The 14,235-nt window shown below is 40.0% G+C and overlaps 2 protein-coding genes across 4 annotated transcripts in view; one reads left to right on the forward strand and one right to left on the reverse strand.

Annotated features, from left to right (window-relative positions):
• The first annotated feature begins 2,335 nt into the window (after positions 1 to 2,335).
• On the forward strand, positions 2,336 to 4,461 carry ptrh2 (peptidyl-tRNA hydrolase 2). Of its 2 annotated transcripts, none has more exons than XM_044222281.1 (2): positions 2,336 to 2,422; positions 3,199 to 4,461. In XM_044222281.1, the coding sequence occupies exons 1-2, from the start codon at positions 2,379 to 2,381 to the stop codon at positions 3,722 to 3,724; spliced, it is 570 nt and encodes a 189-aa protein (XP_044078216.1). In that variant the 5' UTR covers positions 2,336 to 2,378; the 3' UTR covers positions 3,725 to 4,461. The 2 variants fall into 2 exon arrangements, with proteins under 2 accessions (XP_044078216.1, XP_044078215.1); XM_044222280.1 differs by lacking the exon at positions 2,336 to 2,422 and adding an exon at positions 2,468 to 2,918.
• A 973-nt stretch (positions 4,462 to 5,434) lies between these two features.
• cltca (clathrin, heavy chain a (Hc)) overlaps positions 5,435 to 14,235 on the reverse strand; it is a 37,858-nt gene continuing 29,057 nt past the window's right edge. For both annotated transcript variants that reach the window (XM_044222279.1, XM_044222278.1), the window contains 13 exons: positions 14,017 to 14,139; positions 13,789 to 13,934; positions 13,507 to 13,690; positions 13,230 to 13,422; positions 12,579 to 12,736; positions 12,209 to 12,481; positions 11,646 to 11,963; positions 11,145 to 11,276; positions 10,321 to 10,431; positions 10,039 to 10,209; positions 9,705 to 9,926; positions 7,198 to 7,273; positions 5,435 to 6,728 (listed from right to left, as the gene is read on the reverse strand). In XM_044222279.1, the coding sequence (XP_044078214.1) occupies positions 6,595 to 6,728; positions 7,198 to 7,273; positions 9,705 to 9,926; positions 10,039 to 10,209; positions 10,321 to 10,431; positions 11,145 to 11,276; positions 11,646 to 11,963; positions 12,209 to 12,481; positions 12,579 to 12,736; positions 13,230 to 13,422; positions 13,507 to 13,690; positions 13,789 to 13,934; positions 14,017 to 14,139 (2,241 nt within the window). In that variant the 3' untranslated portion in view covers positions 5,435 to 6,594. The remainder of the gene's footprint in view (positions 6,729 to 7,197; positions 7,274 to 9,704; positions 9,927 to 10,038; positions 10,210 to 10,320; positions 10,432 to 11,144; positions 11,277 to 11,645; positions 11,964 to 12,208; positions 12,482 to 12,578; positions 12,737 to 13,229; positions 13,423 to 13,506; positions 13,691 to 13,788; positions 13,935 to 14,016; positions 14,140 to 14,235) is intronic.

Raw genomic sequence — 14,235 nt, forward strand, 5'->3', positions numbered from 1 at the left:
GTCTCCATAATAACTTAGCTGACAGAATGTTCTGAAGCATTTTGAGACATGTTGTGTTGCATTACAATGGTAAGGTTAAGGGTGTCTAAATACTGGGTTAAAACTGGAAAGGGGTGAGCATGTTTGTCAAAATCAACTGCCCTTGTTAGCTAACTAGAAACTGCAATTCTATTTTATTTGTTGTATGTCTTGTATTTGCTGAATGTTAGAGGATAGCTACAGCTGTGTAACATTTGAACACAGAGCTTGAACCAAGGCTTATGCAGTATTTGGCAACATAAAGGCAATTCAAACAGGCATGTCACACAGGGCAGAATAGCCCTTTTAAAAATAATTAAAATAACTTACCAATAAGTTTAGTAAAACATGCCTGTGGTTGTTGCTGAATACTACCAAAATAAACACTGTGATATATTTTTTTAATTATTCAGTTCAGTCCCAGGTTTTGCCCAATACAGCCTTACTTTGTCTGTATGAACAGTAACTACTTTATGGTGGCTAATGTTAGCTAACGAGATGTTAGCAAACCTTAAATATTCCTGTAGAATGGATGCCACTGTATTATTTAATTGTCTTGAATACTCTTCTCTACTTGTGCTACCGTTATACAGTACTAAATGTAGCCTACCACTATGCCTTAATTGTCACTTGTGGCCACAGTGGTTGCTGTTTAGCAAAAGTTAACTCTTTTTATTTTAAAAGCTTAACATTAGCATCGGTTATGCTAGTCAAACAACAACAGCAGTGCTAAAAAATACTTTTAACTTACGTTTACTTTTTGTTGCCTGTTGCTGTCGTCTCTGCCAATTAGTTTGATTAAGTGTACCTTTTTTGTAGCTGCTAAAGATTCCCTTTGGTCTTCTCTTTCCTTTCTATGGCTGTAATTGTGATTCAAATCATGATAAAACATGCTGTCTAAATAGTCTTAATCCTAACATGGCCATCATCATTTTTAACCTTCCCAAGGACAGTTGTGATTTTGGTGGTGTTACTCTTAAGCCATGCTTGGTATGTTTAATGATGCGCAGTGTTCGGCTTATGCTAAACATGGTGTTTAGTGTCTGATGTTCAAAAATCTAAATTATTATCTCATCAGACCACAGAAACTTCTCACCACAATGGTGAATACTGTATACCACTATTAATACCATTATTAACACAAATTACGAAACATATTTAGTCATTCTTAGAGCATACAGTCATACAAGGATTGGCAGCATATACAAACTGCATCGTTCTGTTAGATATTGTGACTGGGTTTCTTCTGGTTTAAGACCTTTTCTTCCACATGGAACCACTAGAGTGTGCTAGTATTTTGAGTTATTGCCATGCCAACAACTCACATGAGATACTGCCTTCAGCTGTTTGTCTCTCTTTCTTTACCTGTGACACACCAATCATCCAAACCATATTAGGACACTTTGGAGGTAGGACAAGTTCATACTATGAACTTTCACATTGCTGTCATCTGCCGTCTCGCCCTCTTTTAACAATTTAGAAGAATATTTGATTATATTAGAACATTGTGTGTGTGTGTGTGTATGTGTGTGTGTGTGTATTTGGCTTGTGGCGTTGTTGTTCTGATGGCTTGTGGGAAGGAATCGAGGCAGCAGGAATCATGACCCCTATGTCCTGATTCACATGGGACCCTCTGACTAAGAGCTGGATGACCCTGTCTGCAGTGTGTGGGAATATGTGCAAGCACTCCCCTGTGCATTCCAAATATGAGTAAATAAAAAAAGAAATTACATCAGATGGTGTTGGGTAATCTGAGCTGGCATGAGATAATTTGCCTTACAGACATTTTAAATTAAACCAATAACATGATGCTTTTGTGCCATTACCAGATGTGTTTTAAAGCACAGGCTGGTGGTTCTAGAGGGGAACTATTTTCTCCAGACAGCTGTGCCAAAGAACACACTGACCATTAGCAAAACACCAGTTAACTGTGTCATAAAAATGGTTAAAACCCACTGCCCTCTGACATTTGGGAGATGGAGGGAAAACGCTTTGTGATGCACATGAACAAAAATAAGAATTGAATTATATATAATATATAACATACATATACAGTATTTTACCACAATATATTTTACATTACTACAATTGTAGTGCCATTTTCAGTCATTTCATGACCAAAAATGTTCTTAGTTAGGCTTGGAGTGCCTTTTCTTCTTCTTCTTTTTTTTTTTTTAAATAATTTTATTTAAGTCAAACATTGACACCTTTGTTGACAATGTGACACAACATATACATTTCACTATTAGAGCATTTGTTTATGGTTGAAACTTACATTTAAATGAATAAATACATTTATTTCTAGTTTTGAAATGTCGTGGTGTTGTGACATCATCACCAAGCGACCATAAGAAAAGTAGATGAAGCTTCATTCATGCTGCCAGCACGTCGAACAAACCAGCAGGTATGAAGTGTGACCAGTGTAATCCGCTGTGTATCAATTCTGCTGCAACGTATTGGCACAATGGGGTCATTAAATGTATGAACATGAGTCTGTAGCGGTGTTTTTTTGCGTAAACGGGCTTGCTTTTAGCCAGGAAGCTAACGTTGGTTGCACATAGCCTATACATTTAGTTGGCTAGCTTGCTAGCCCACAAAGTTGTTAGTTTATAAACGGCATACAGTTTGGTCAAATCATAAATCAGTAATGTATTTACAAACTGAACTGTGTGTAAATAACGGGTGAAGTCAGTTCTGCAAACATAAAATTTGGCAAATAACGTTTAAAAAGTTACCAAAATTAGTAGCCGTTCTGGAGCTTTCAAGAATTTAAACTTTCAAGCCAACATGGAGGAAAGCACAGTGGAATACACATTTGAACAACTACATTTCCATGACAACTGGGGAAGACAGTGTGATATGATCAAAAGCTCCAGAACAGTTGCTGAATGGACCTTGTGGTGAGATTGTTTTGTTAGCTGCTGTTTCCAAGGTCAAGAATGAATTTTTAATTTCAGCTTTAAAAAGATGATGTTGCTTTCTCAAACTTTCTGCCTTTTAAATGTTTAGGTGTAGATGTGTGAGATAGACATATAAAAATGTATACTTATAATAATAACACAATTCTTCTGTTTATGTACATGTTTTTATTTCACACTTGCTTGGGCAGTGTAAACGTCTGTTTCCCATGCCAATAAAACCCCTATAAACATAACTTATTCTGTTGTGTCATTTTTGCAGGTTTAACAATATGGATTTGCTATGTGGTCCACTGGGCTTGGGTGTAGTAACAGGACTGGGCTGTGGGCTCTTCCTCGGTTGGCAACTTCGGGCTCGCTTCGGCCCGACATCCAAAAGCCTGGTTTCAGCGATGGGGAACAGCACTGGTGAAGCAAGCGTGATGGGAGAAGGAGGCGAGTTCAAGATGATACTAGTGGTCCGAAATGACCTGAAGATGGGCAAAGGGAAAGTCGCTGCCCAGTGCTCCCATGCTGCTGTATCAGCTTACAAACAGGTCCAGCGCAGGAACCCCGAGCTTCTCAAACAGTGGGAGTACTGCGGCCAGCCCAAGGTGGTGGTGAAGGCCCCTGATGAGGACACCCTGATTGATCTGCTGGCTCACGCCAAAGAAGTGGGGCTTCCTGTCAGCCTGATTCAGGACGCAGGAAGGACACAAATCGCACCCGGATCGCGCACAGTGCTGGGTATCGGTCCAGGCCCAGCTAATCTGATCGACAGTGTCACTGGAGACTTGAAGCTGTATTAGAGTTCCAGCTTGCATCTGTTGGACTTGATTACAAATTCTTTGTTGTTAAAACTATTTGCAATGTAAACTAAGTTGGGCCACCATGAGTTAATATTTTTATACAACAATGATTGACTGAATTACGTGTTAATAACTTGAAATAGTTTTGTGCAGTTTTGGTTCTTATGCTTATCACATTAGAAATCAGTTGACTCTTGAATAGCAGTAATAACAGCTTGATGGGTATTACTGTGACAGTGGTAAAAACACCACCACCACTGTTGGTGTTATAGTCCTCCACACTAACCAGTCTGCTAAGGTCTGTCTGAAGACATGATGCTCAGAGGAAACAGATGAAAATTATTTTTGTTGATCTTATTAGAATCACAGCACAGTAAAATACACAGTGGGCCATCATGCAAAATAGCAGTGCCTTTGAATCGGCTAATACAAATGGAATGCAGTTAATGTAATGGATTACACATGTGCTTTTCCTGGTGTGACATGTCAAATGGACCCAAAATGATAATATAAAAATAAACTTAGACCTAATGTCACAAAATGAATTGTGAAATAAGAAGTCATTTTTATATTGTAAAGTATTTAATACTTTAGAATACCATGGAGGTCACTGCAATGAACAATTTGATCTGACATGATTTTGCAGTGCAGCAGTAGAGCTGGTTACATGGATGTAATATAAATACTGTAATGCATCTGGATATCATCTGGATTTTGTTATAAAACAATGAAGTATATGAAGTTTTTCCTGGTTTTAAATGCTGCATTACAGTTAACCTTTCTGAAGTACTTTCTGTTCAAGATGATTGAGTAGTAGGAATGAATGCTTCCACCTAATCGGTTATCATATCCTCTGTCTTATTATGTGCACCAGTTTTTATCTTCTGAGAGACATCTTAAGTCACAATCTTCCAGTTTTGAGATGAAATATATCAATATGGTGAATGACAGGTAGTAACTCACACAAGATCTGACTTTTTATTAGTCTGCTTTACTTCTAGCACCATCAGAGGGTGCTAGTACTACATCCTTCTGTATTAAGGGAGTCTTCCACTGCTGCTGTTGATCTGAACTGAGCATAGTAAGTTAGTAGACATTAAACAAGGTAGACAGAGTAACAGGAAAACGTTACAGTAGAATCCAGTCCAACACCAGAGTATGGCTAAATTGGCATACAGCTGAATCAAGAGCTCTGATAATCTCAACAAATATGAGACACAAGCAGCTTCACGTAGGGCTTTACTGCAGATACACTGTACTGAATTGTGTTAACAAGTTGGTTTTAAGGTACTATCACATTAGCACCAGTCTGTGTGAGATTCACAGCCTGTGCAAATTCAAAAATGCATTCCCTATTTCGGTGCAATCTTCTGGCCAGCTCCGGCAGACTCCCAGGTCAGAGTTCACCTTTGCAGGGTCAGCCAATAGAAACACTGATACACTGTGTTTGGAAATGGAGAAGTCATTATTCTAGGACTGTCATCACATTGTTTTGTACAATATTACATCGGACTACAAACTACAGCATATCTTTCATACACTTTACAGGCTATGGTCGCTCTGCTCAGTATTTATCATTCCCATCAGAACCACGTCCCTTTTTTGGGGGCTGAATGTGCAGCAATGTCATTGGACGGAAGGCAAATGTGGCCCGTACCTTTACTGTGTTCATCTCCAGCACATGACAATAAATGTAAGACACAATCAGACTGTTCTTGACAAACAAGAAGCCTTTATTTTTAAGTGGAAAACAAAACCGCTGTTTCATTCATTATGATCCTGATTATGCACAATTAAGTATCTTAAGTGCACAATTTAAATCTAAGGTAATTTAGATAAGAATATAAGTTCCAAGGAGTTAATGATTGATTTCCTGTATACACGCAAGCTTTTGATAAAAACTTCAAATTACCACAAGTCCTGTGATATTGTTTCTGAATTGGATGAGCAGTTCAACTGAAAAAAGGTTAAAGGCAACCCTCAACAGAACATGAGGAAAATAAAGTTTGAAAACTTTTCCTGCATACTCAACAACAGTGACCTAAAATGATATCCAGCAGAAACAAACCGCAGCATCAAGAGGGGGCATGGGGCATGTTAGTCAAACACAAACAGGTCTGCAGTCCCTCCGGAGGTGGAATGGTTGCAGGTTAGAGCAGTATTTAAAGCACATGGAAAAGTCGTCTGAATGCAAATTTGTTTGGAGACTCCTGCATAGGCTTTGCTGGAAAGAATCAAACTTTCCTGTAAAATCGTATGTAAAATACTCTCTTGGGTTTTCTTCAAGAAACAGCCCTGAAGTGTGTTTGTGGGGACATAAGTGGTACAACGTAGTGTTTCAGGATTGTGATCATGGAAGCGGCAGTCTCATGTTCAAATTTAGAAGAACATTGTAGCGGTTTTTTGTGTCTGAATATACAATAATTAAATGCATTTTACAGTCGGACAGAATAAGCTGCTCACACACATCAAAAGGAAGAGGTTCTACATTAATTTCTTCTCACTACAGAGTGCAAATCAGATGCTTCACAACAGACCTTTTTTTAAACTGAGAAGAGGACTAGCTCTTCCCACAAGCCCCCCATTGTACATAAACCATTTCCCATTCAAATAAAATAGACAAAAGAAAAATGAATCTAGTCAATACGGAATGTGAGAAAATTAATCTTTGTGATTAAATCGTTTTCTTTGACAACAGAAATAAAACTGAGTCCTTCATGACAGTTTAAAAAGGGGGGGAAAAAAAGTTTGTCTGTATTATCCCCCACTCCCTGTAGGGCAGAGAGAGACAATAATGGTCTGGTGAAGGACTGTGGGAGATGGATGGATGGTAGCTCCAGCCTGTATGTGGAGAGAAGGGGGTGGGGTCTTTACATGCCATAGCCAAAGCCTGGCTGAGCTGCGGGCTGACTGTATCCTGCAGGGGCCTGGTAGCCGTAGCCGTAAGCTTGCTGAGGGGCCACAGGTACGCTGGGGCCTGCTGTCAGCATCAGCTGGGGTGTGCCTGCAAGACACACACACACATAGAAAAGGTTTCAAACATGTAACTGGTTTGTATTACTTGAACCAGAGCCACAGTTCTGATGTAAAACTAATGATTTGGTCACAGTGATTCCTCATTGGTTTGTTGATCTTGTTTGCTTTTTTAAGCGTTAAAAAGTTCTTATGTGGTGAACCAAGTAGCTTCCTTTCCTGCTGTGGGACTAAAAGCAGCAGGAAAGGAAGCAAATTAGATTGTTTCTCATTTGGTCATGAATATTTAATGTCAGAGATACTTAATTATAATTAATACGATTTGAAGACATGTTTTTAGGGGCTTTAATAAACTGATATTTAAAGTTTTATGAAGCTCAATGACCAAAGGGGAACCTGGATAATGTAGGGACCAAAGAGTGCCATGTGTGGAATGAAGACTGCTGTCTTTGCTTTTGATCACAGTGAAATGGACATTGATGTCATTAGAGGACTGTTACCATAGACGATGGGTTGCGTCTCTGTTGCCTGCTCCTCCTCTTTCCTTAGGGACTCTGAGGTTTCTAGTTTATCTACCTGCAAGACAAAGAATTAATAACATTTAGAACAATGCCACTTTATAAGAAAACATTAACAACATACTAAACAAGTTAAAAAAAAAAAAAAAGTTTAAAAAAACAAAACAGTTACATATATATTTGTTAACTAATCTGTGACAGCTTTTCTGACAAGGACGCTGATGTGGGCCACGAAGCAGATTTCACCCAGTAGTAGATAAAACAAAACCCATCTGTTGGGAACAAGACAATTTCAGGTCCTTCACTCCTTTCTTGTGTCCAACTAATAATGCTAAATAACATAAATAAGAAATAACAAGTTAAACTAATCATTTTCTCTGTTCTGTCTCGGTGCCTTGTCTGACTGTAACAATAAAAGCAGCAAATCCTTCACAGAAAGAAATACATTAATAAATAAACAAATGATAATTAGAACTTCTTCAGGCAGCAAGTCAGACGCAGCAATAAGCAAAATGTACATATCAGGGCCTCAGGGGAAAGCAGCAGCACCTGGATGCAGGTTATTTCTAGAGATAAAAGTAAGGGCTTGCTCAGCAGTGAACTTCCACATCTTGTATATATGCATTCATCATTCCGTTTCCCCATGCCTTTTCAGAGAAACAGTGGCTCTTTAATATAAGTTCTCTGCACACGTTTTCAACGAGCTGAAGCTTGACCGTAAACAGAAACTGTCCCATGCTCTGTCACTGCTGGCAGTGAATAAGAGGCTGCAGCACTAAGATGCAGTTTGGGGGAAGGGGAGAGGATGATGAGGAGGAGGGTGAGTCTCAGGCCAGGGGCTCCCTACATTTCAAGGCTTTTTTTTTTTTTTTTTTTTTTTTTTTTACAGCAAGCTTGGCACAACCAACAGCCCGCAGCAGCAAGAGACGTTTCCACACATGCTTTATTCTAATAACCAGCTAATACATCAAAACACAACCACCTTTTAAAAACTCATTCAGTTTCATATTGTGCTGTGTCAACATCTGTGAAGAAATGCACTTAAGTGAAGCTGCAGAGAATTTATTATACTTGTTGAAGCTTCTCCACTGTTTGAGCACCAGTGGCAAACTAAATGATTTATTCGAGCTATTCATGATTTAAATGAGCTGTTGTGTTCAGTGCATTTTCTCTAACAAAGTCCCCTGGGTAGAAAATGTTCTTTTAAATTTTTTTCTACTTCTGGTTTAATCTCTGTTGCAGTCTGCTGCTGGTTCATAGTTCTTTAAACAGAGGATAGGGGCAAACTATAGTCCCTTAACAACTGGCACAATGTGCATCTTATGTTTAGATAATCTATATCTATCTATCTATAGATATATACACACGTTATGATAATTTGTCACTCAGAGAATGCTGCATGTGACTTTCTCTTGTAGTATTTCTACCTTTTAAAACTGACTACTAGACTATGTGTCTAATGTATTGCTATACTGTCTTGAAGCCAATTAGATTTGCATGCGTTTCTTGACTAGATTGAGATATTGAGGTTAGATATGGCATGCAGGTTAATGCCAGATGTCAAGATGTGTAATGAATATAAAATCTCCAATCCTGTATTCTTGCAGCAGACGGCTAGTTTAATTTCCTCCGACTTTAAGTTTTATTAGAGACTACAAATCTAGAAAGTTCCCCAACAACTATAATTTCAGCTTGAAAGATGCCTCAGTGACTGTGTTGAAGTGAGTGTAGCTAAAACCATGCACACTCAAGGCCGCAGTCTTCCGAGCTAAATGCTTTGAAATCAAAAACAGAGCATTTATCTTTCACCTGTTCCTTAACTGCATCAACCTAGAAGAGAAGATGTGCACCATAGAAAAAGAAAATTAAAAATATTTCCCTGTTAAAAAAAAATTGGTAAACAGAAGACCATTTTGAAGTTACTGAAATCAAAGGACAAAAATTACATCTTCATATTTTGAATACTGTAAGGATTATAAATTTGTCAATACGCCAGATGTTCTGATTATTTGCAGTTGCAGCCATCATGGGATTCTCATTTTGCCTATAAAACATAGATGGTTTTATTATTTGTAAACTATCTGGTTTATGGATCAGACTCAAGGACACAAAGGATCCAAAAAAGGAAGAGAGGATAATAATGGGCTCCGTATCAACTAATTTAGTGGTTTAAATAATTGATGCTCCACACAATCAAAAACAGGCCTAAAAACAGATGATTAAGAATAATAATCAGCATCCTTATTCCTGACTGCACCGTCTAAAAGGTTAAGACCTGGTTTAGATTGCTTGCTATCTGTCTCAATGCCTCCATACGATAACCTGCATGAATCTGTATAAAACAAACTAAACCATGTGTGCTGGTATTCACATTTGTTCTGATCCTGACAGGATGACAGCAGTGTTGCACAGCTATAAAGCCTTCATTTATCTCAAAACCTATTTATTCCTCAGTTCACTTAACGCCAGCCTGAAAAGAGCTGACCCACCTTGCTGAGGTACTCCCTCATGACCTGAATGAAGTATGGCATAGAAAAGTCCATGATGTTGTGCCTCCAGGCGGTCTCCAGCACCACATCAGGCCGCAGCAGGTCGTAGCAGGTGAACAGGCAGGCAGCAAAACACTCTCTCTTGTCCTCCTGTAGGAACCAGGACAGCAGCTCCTCTGCCAGCTCCGTGTCCTTGGACTCAGACGCATACTGCATGGCATCCTGCAGGGAGACACAGCACGGACAGGTTCAGGAATGGTCTAAGCCAATCTAGGCAGTGTATCAGAAACATTCACAAAGAATGTAAAGGTGAATGTTCGAAGGGAAAAAGCACCTTATAGAGCTTGTCTTTCTTGCAGAGCTCCACACTCTGTTTCCAGCGGTTGTTGCCCTTGAAGAGGTAGGCAGCGATTCTCCTGAACTCAATCAGCTCGTGCTTCTCCAAGCGCTGGGCCAGTGAGATGTTGTCAAAGTTGTCGTAGGCATCTATTGATGTCCTCAGTGCCTAACATGGAGTGTGACGGAAAAAGGGGAGAATATTAAATCCAACAATAATGACATTTATCAAATAAAAAGATTCTACTAAATATGACAGCACTGTGAAAGGCTCTCTCACCTGATAATCCTCCTCTGTGATGAAGAGGTTGTTAAGTGCTTCATTGACTGATTTGTTGTTGTGGTTCTGCACTGACCGCAGGTAGGGTTTGACCAGAGGCAGCTGTTTCACCTGTGGACACACATGTACAATTATCACCTCACTAGCCAAATTTCCAATCAACTAGCCAAATTTAGTTCAAATTTTAAGTGATTTTTTCCCAGAAAATCAGAAAAATGCGAATTCATGCCTGTTCCCATCCACTACTGTTATGTGAATATTAGGAGTTAGTGCATCAAGATAAACAGCTGGTGGCGCTAATTCTCCAGTCAGGTACCATTAAACTATTGCAGAAGAGGGTACAACGAGATGTAATTAAAAGAACACCAGATCAAATCTCAAACAATGGAAAAGTGTGTGTAAAACGTGATGGAAATATGGCATTTATGTTTGTTTCATGTATTAATTTGAGGAACGTTACTATCTCCTTATTGGACCACACAGATCTGATGCTTTTGTCTACTGCTATTTTTTGTCTCTTCAGTGACGAGTGACGTTTAAAATCACATGCTTCATGTGCGTTATGATGTATTTGCTTCCGCTCTTTCTATTGCACAGTGTCGCATTTTGGTTTTATCAATACAATAACTTCTCCACCTCAGCCAAGCATAAACATTTTTGAGATAGTTCGACTGTTTTTCAAATCTAGTGTTTCCAGGTTTCGTGTTTTTAATGTGCTAATTCAAAAATGTGCATAAAAATATGTGGAAGGAAATGCACTTTATTCTAACGGAGGAAATCCCTATCACTCTCTGTCTCTATCGTAATAAGAGATTAAAGTATACCTTGCTGAAGAAGTTGACAGCACGGGAGTGGTCCAGTCTGGGGGAAAGTACTATGAGCAAATCATTCAGTAACAAGGGCTTGAACTCCAGATAGAACTGGATGGCTTTGTAGTACAGCTCCACATTGGCCACCTACACAGGATGCAGAGAAAGACAGTCTTAGAAACAATCAATTAAGAAGCATAAATGCTGAATTGGGGAATATAGTACAATATGAGGCATGATGATTATAATTCTGCAATACTGTAACATTTTATAATACCATCTTCAATGACATTGACAAGTATTTCTTATTATGAATAAAATAAAATCACAATTTAAGGCAATAATAAAGACATTTTAGGCGATAACAAAGACTGCAGTGGAATAAAAACCCCATCAGAGGTTTGACATCACTTTAGTGTAATTTCAGCTGAAAAAAACCCCAAATACAATCAGACACACAATAAAAAATATAATATTAAAACACAATTTTAGTTTTGACATCAAATCAAAATGTACCTTGGTGATGATGTCTTTGAACTGTCCCTCCTTCCAGGCATCTGTTGGGTGGTTCATCATGGTGATGATGGCGTTGTCGAATTCCTCGTACTTGTCGTACAGGAAGACCAGCTCGGCCCACAGGTGAGCCTGTTCTGCTGCTCTCAGGACCTTCGGGATGTTAACTCTGGACCAGAAGAGCTCCAAATGCTCCCTCATCTTCTGGGGCTTGAACTTGGAGTAAAGGATGGCCAGCTCCGTGAACATCCCCATGTGAGCGCGCTCCAGGCCCAGGGCGGCCTCTAACATGGTGATCAGCTCCTCAAAGTAACCGCGGTCCTGAGAGAGAAGAGGGAGGATGGAATGTGGTGAATGTGTGTTTATATATGTATGTATGCTAAGCTGTTGTATACATACATACATACATACATACAAGCGGCATGTCTCAAAAATTATAAAAAGGTATAATAAGATAAACTAAATGCAAACACGGCACATCTCTGTGTATTATAATTTTCTTTTAAAAAAAAACATAGATGAAAATACAAATATGCACACAAAAAATGCCTTCATTTCCATCTTACTTGGTAGTAGTTGATCAGCTCCTCCAACTCGTCAGCGTGCACCACGATGTGGAGACCGCACATCTGGGCCAGTCTGAACTCGTTTCCATCCACGCAGGCAAAGCACACCTCTTTCCAGGTGCGGGTGCTGTTGGCCTTACGGGCGCCGTCCACAGCAGCCTGGTACTCCCCGAGGTGCACCAGAGTTGAGGCCAGACGACCAAAGTTGGAGACGTTGTTGTATAGCAGCTTAGCTGCATCATACATTTTCTCATCATAGCAGCGGTCACCAACCTACAAAACAGATACAATAAAGACATAGTATTCAATGTTGAATTCAATGATGACCTGACAGCTTATTCACAGAGGGTTGTATGAGAGCTAGGCTAACCTGTTGGATGTGAGCATTGTTGGGTCCGTTGATGAACTCTTCCAGTTCAGCCAGGCGATTGGTTTTGGCCAAGGCAAAGATGAGCTCTGTCTCCACGTAGGACTCACGGGCCTTCTTACGAGCCATCTGAAGGAATTTGACCAAGTCCTCCCAGTTACCTGAAACATATGGATAGTAATATTAAGCTGTTGGTATGTTTCTACTTAATCCCTTTCTTTTTTGGTAGATGTGGAACACTGCCTCAACTGTTTTATGCTGATAGTGTGCACTTTTAATAAAGAATTAATGTAACTATCAGCGAATACCCCTGGGAGGACAAAACTCAAACAACAAACTCCACAACACAGCTGATGTGCTGCGTATTGACTGCTTTCAATCGAAGCTGCACTGGCAAACAACTAACAGCTTTCTCTGAAACCCTGCCTTCTGTTTAAAGTGATTGATCAGCTCAGCATGACAAGTCAGATGGTGTTCTTTCCCTCTACACTTTGCTCAGTTTTTGAAAGCCCTCTGCTATGCCTCATTGTCAGAAACAGAACAACATGGCCTTAGACACTTTATGACACACACTATGAATTAAAATATCAACCAAGTTTGGTGCTTTTCCCCCCTCCACCATGTTTCTTACTTGAGGTCAACAAGTCTCCTTACCGCTCTTATCAGCAGCCTGTACCACCTCCATGTATGCAGAGGGATCATCGGCTTTGATGTAGGAGTCAATGGCCTCTTTAACCAAGTCCTTCTGTAGCTGAGCCTTAGCCAGCTGGCTCCACACAGCTGGCTCATTGCAGCGTTCTGCGAACTCATAGGCCCGGTCCAGGTTGCCAATATGCTCAATCAGCACCTAGGTTAAAAAAAAAACATGGACGATCAACACTTCTTCAGTGAATAAGGTATTAGTCTAGCTGTTTAAGAGCTAATGACTGACCTGCACCGCAGAGGTGTTGACGTCAAACTTCTTGAAGATGGCAAAGGCCTCCTCGAAGAGCTCATTGCTGATGGCAATGTTAGCGATATCGGGAGCGTCATAGTTGTCTAGCCTGCTGATGTACTCCATCACACGGGTACGGTCAGCTTTGATCGCCGTTAGGATTAGCAGGTTCTGCAGATTTCTGTGGGAAAGAGGAGAGGACATGGAAACCTCAGCACACTTTAGTTTTGCAATTTGATTTTGAAATGACAAAAAATCCAAAATGTTACAGCTAAACACCTGTGTTCACTGAAGACAGAGTTGTCCAACACAATCTTCTCCAGCAGCTCAATAAGCTCGTTGGGCAAGTCTGCGGTCATGAAGGCCTTGACTGTGACTGATACCTCCTCTGGGTCCTGGGTTTCTGACAGTGCAGTCTGCACCACCTGAGGGCAAAGGAATAGAGGCTTAGAGAAGCACCGGGCGTTTGTATCAAATGAGATAAGACTTGTCTTGTGTAGACTTTACCTGGTCAATGAGCGGCCGTCTGAAGGGGTTGCTCTCCAGCAGCACGCTGGCCCACAGCTCAGGGTCTTTGCGGCGGACAAGGTAGCGAGACAAGCTCTTGAACAGGGAGTTCTCATTGCAGACCTGATATAAAAAGAACGAAATTACAATTCTGCTATACCGAAGGCAGTTTAATGTACTACATCAAAAAAGGAAGGTGAATTGAAACAGACATTTGGA

The sequence above is a fragment of the Siniperca chuatsi genome, linkage group LG14, assembly GCF_020085105.1.
Source record: "Siniperca chuatsi isolate FFG_IHB_CAS linkage group LG14, ASM2008510v1, whole genome shotgun sequence".
Classification (NCBI taxonomy): Eukaryota; Metazoa; Chordata; class Actinopteri; order Centrarchiformes; family Sinipercidae; genus Siniperca; species Siniperca chuatsi.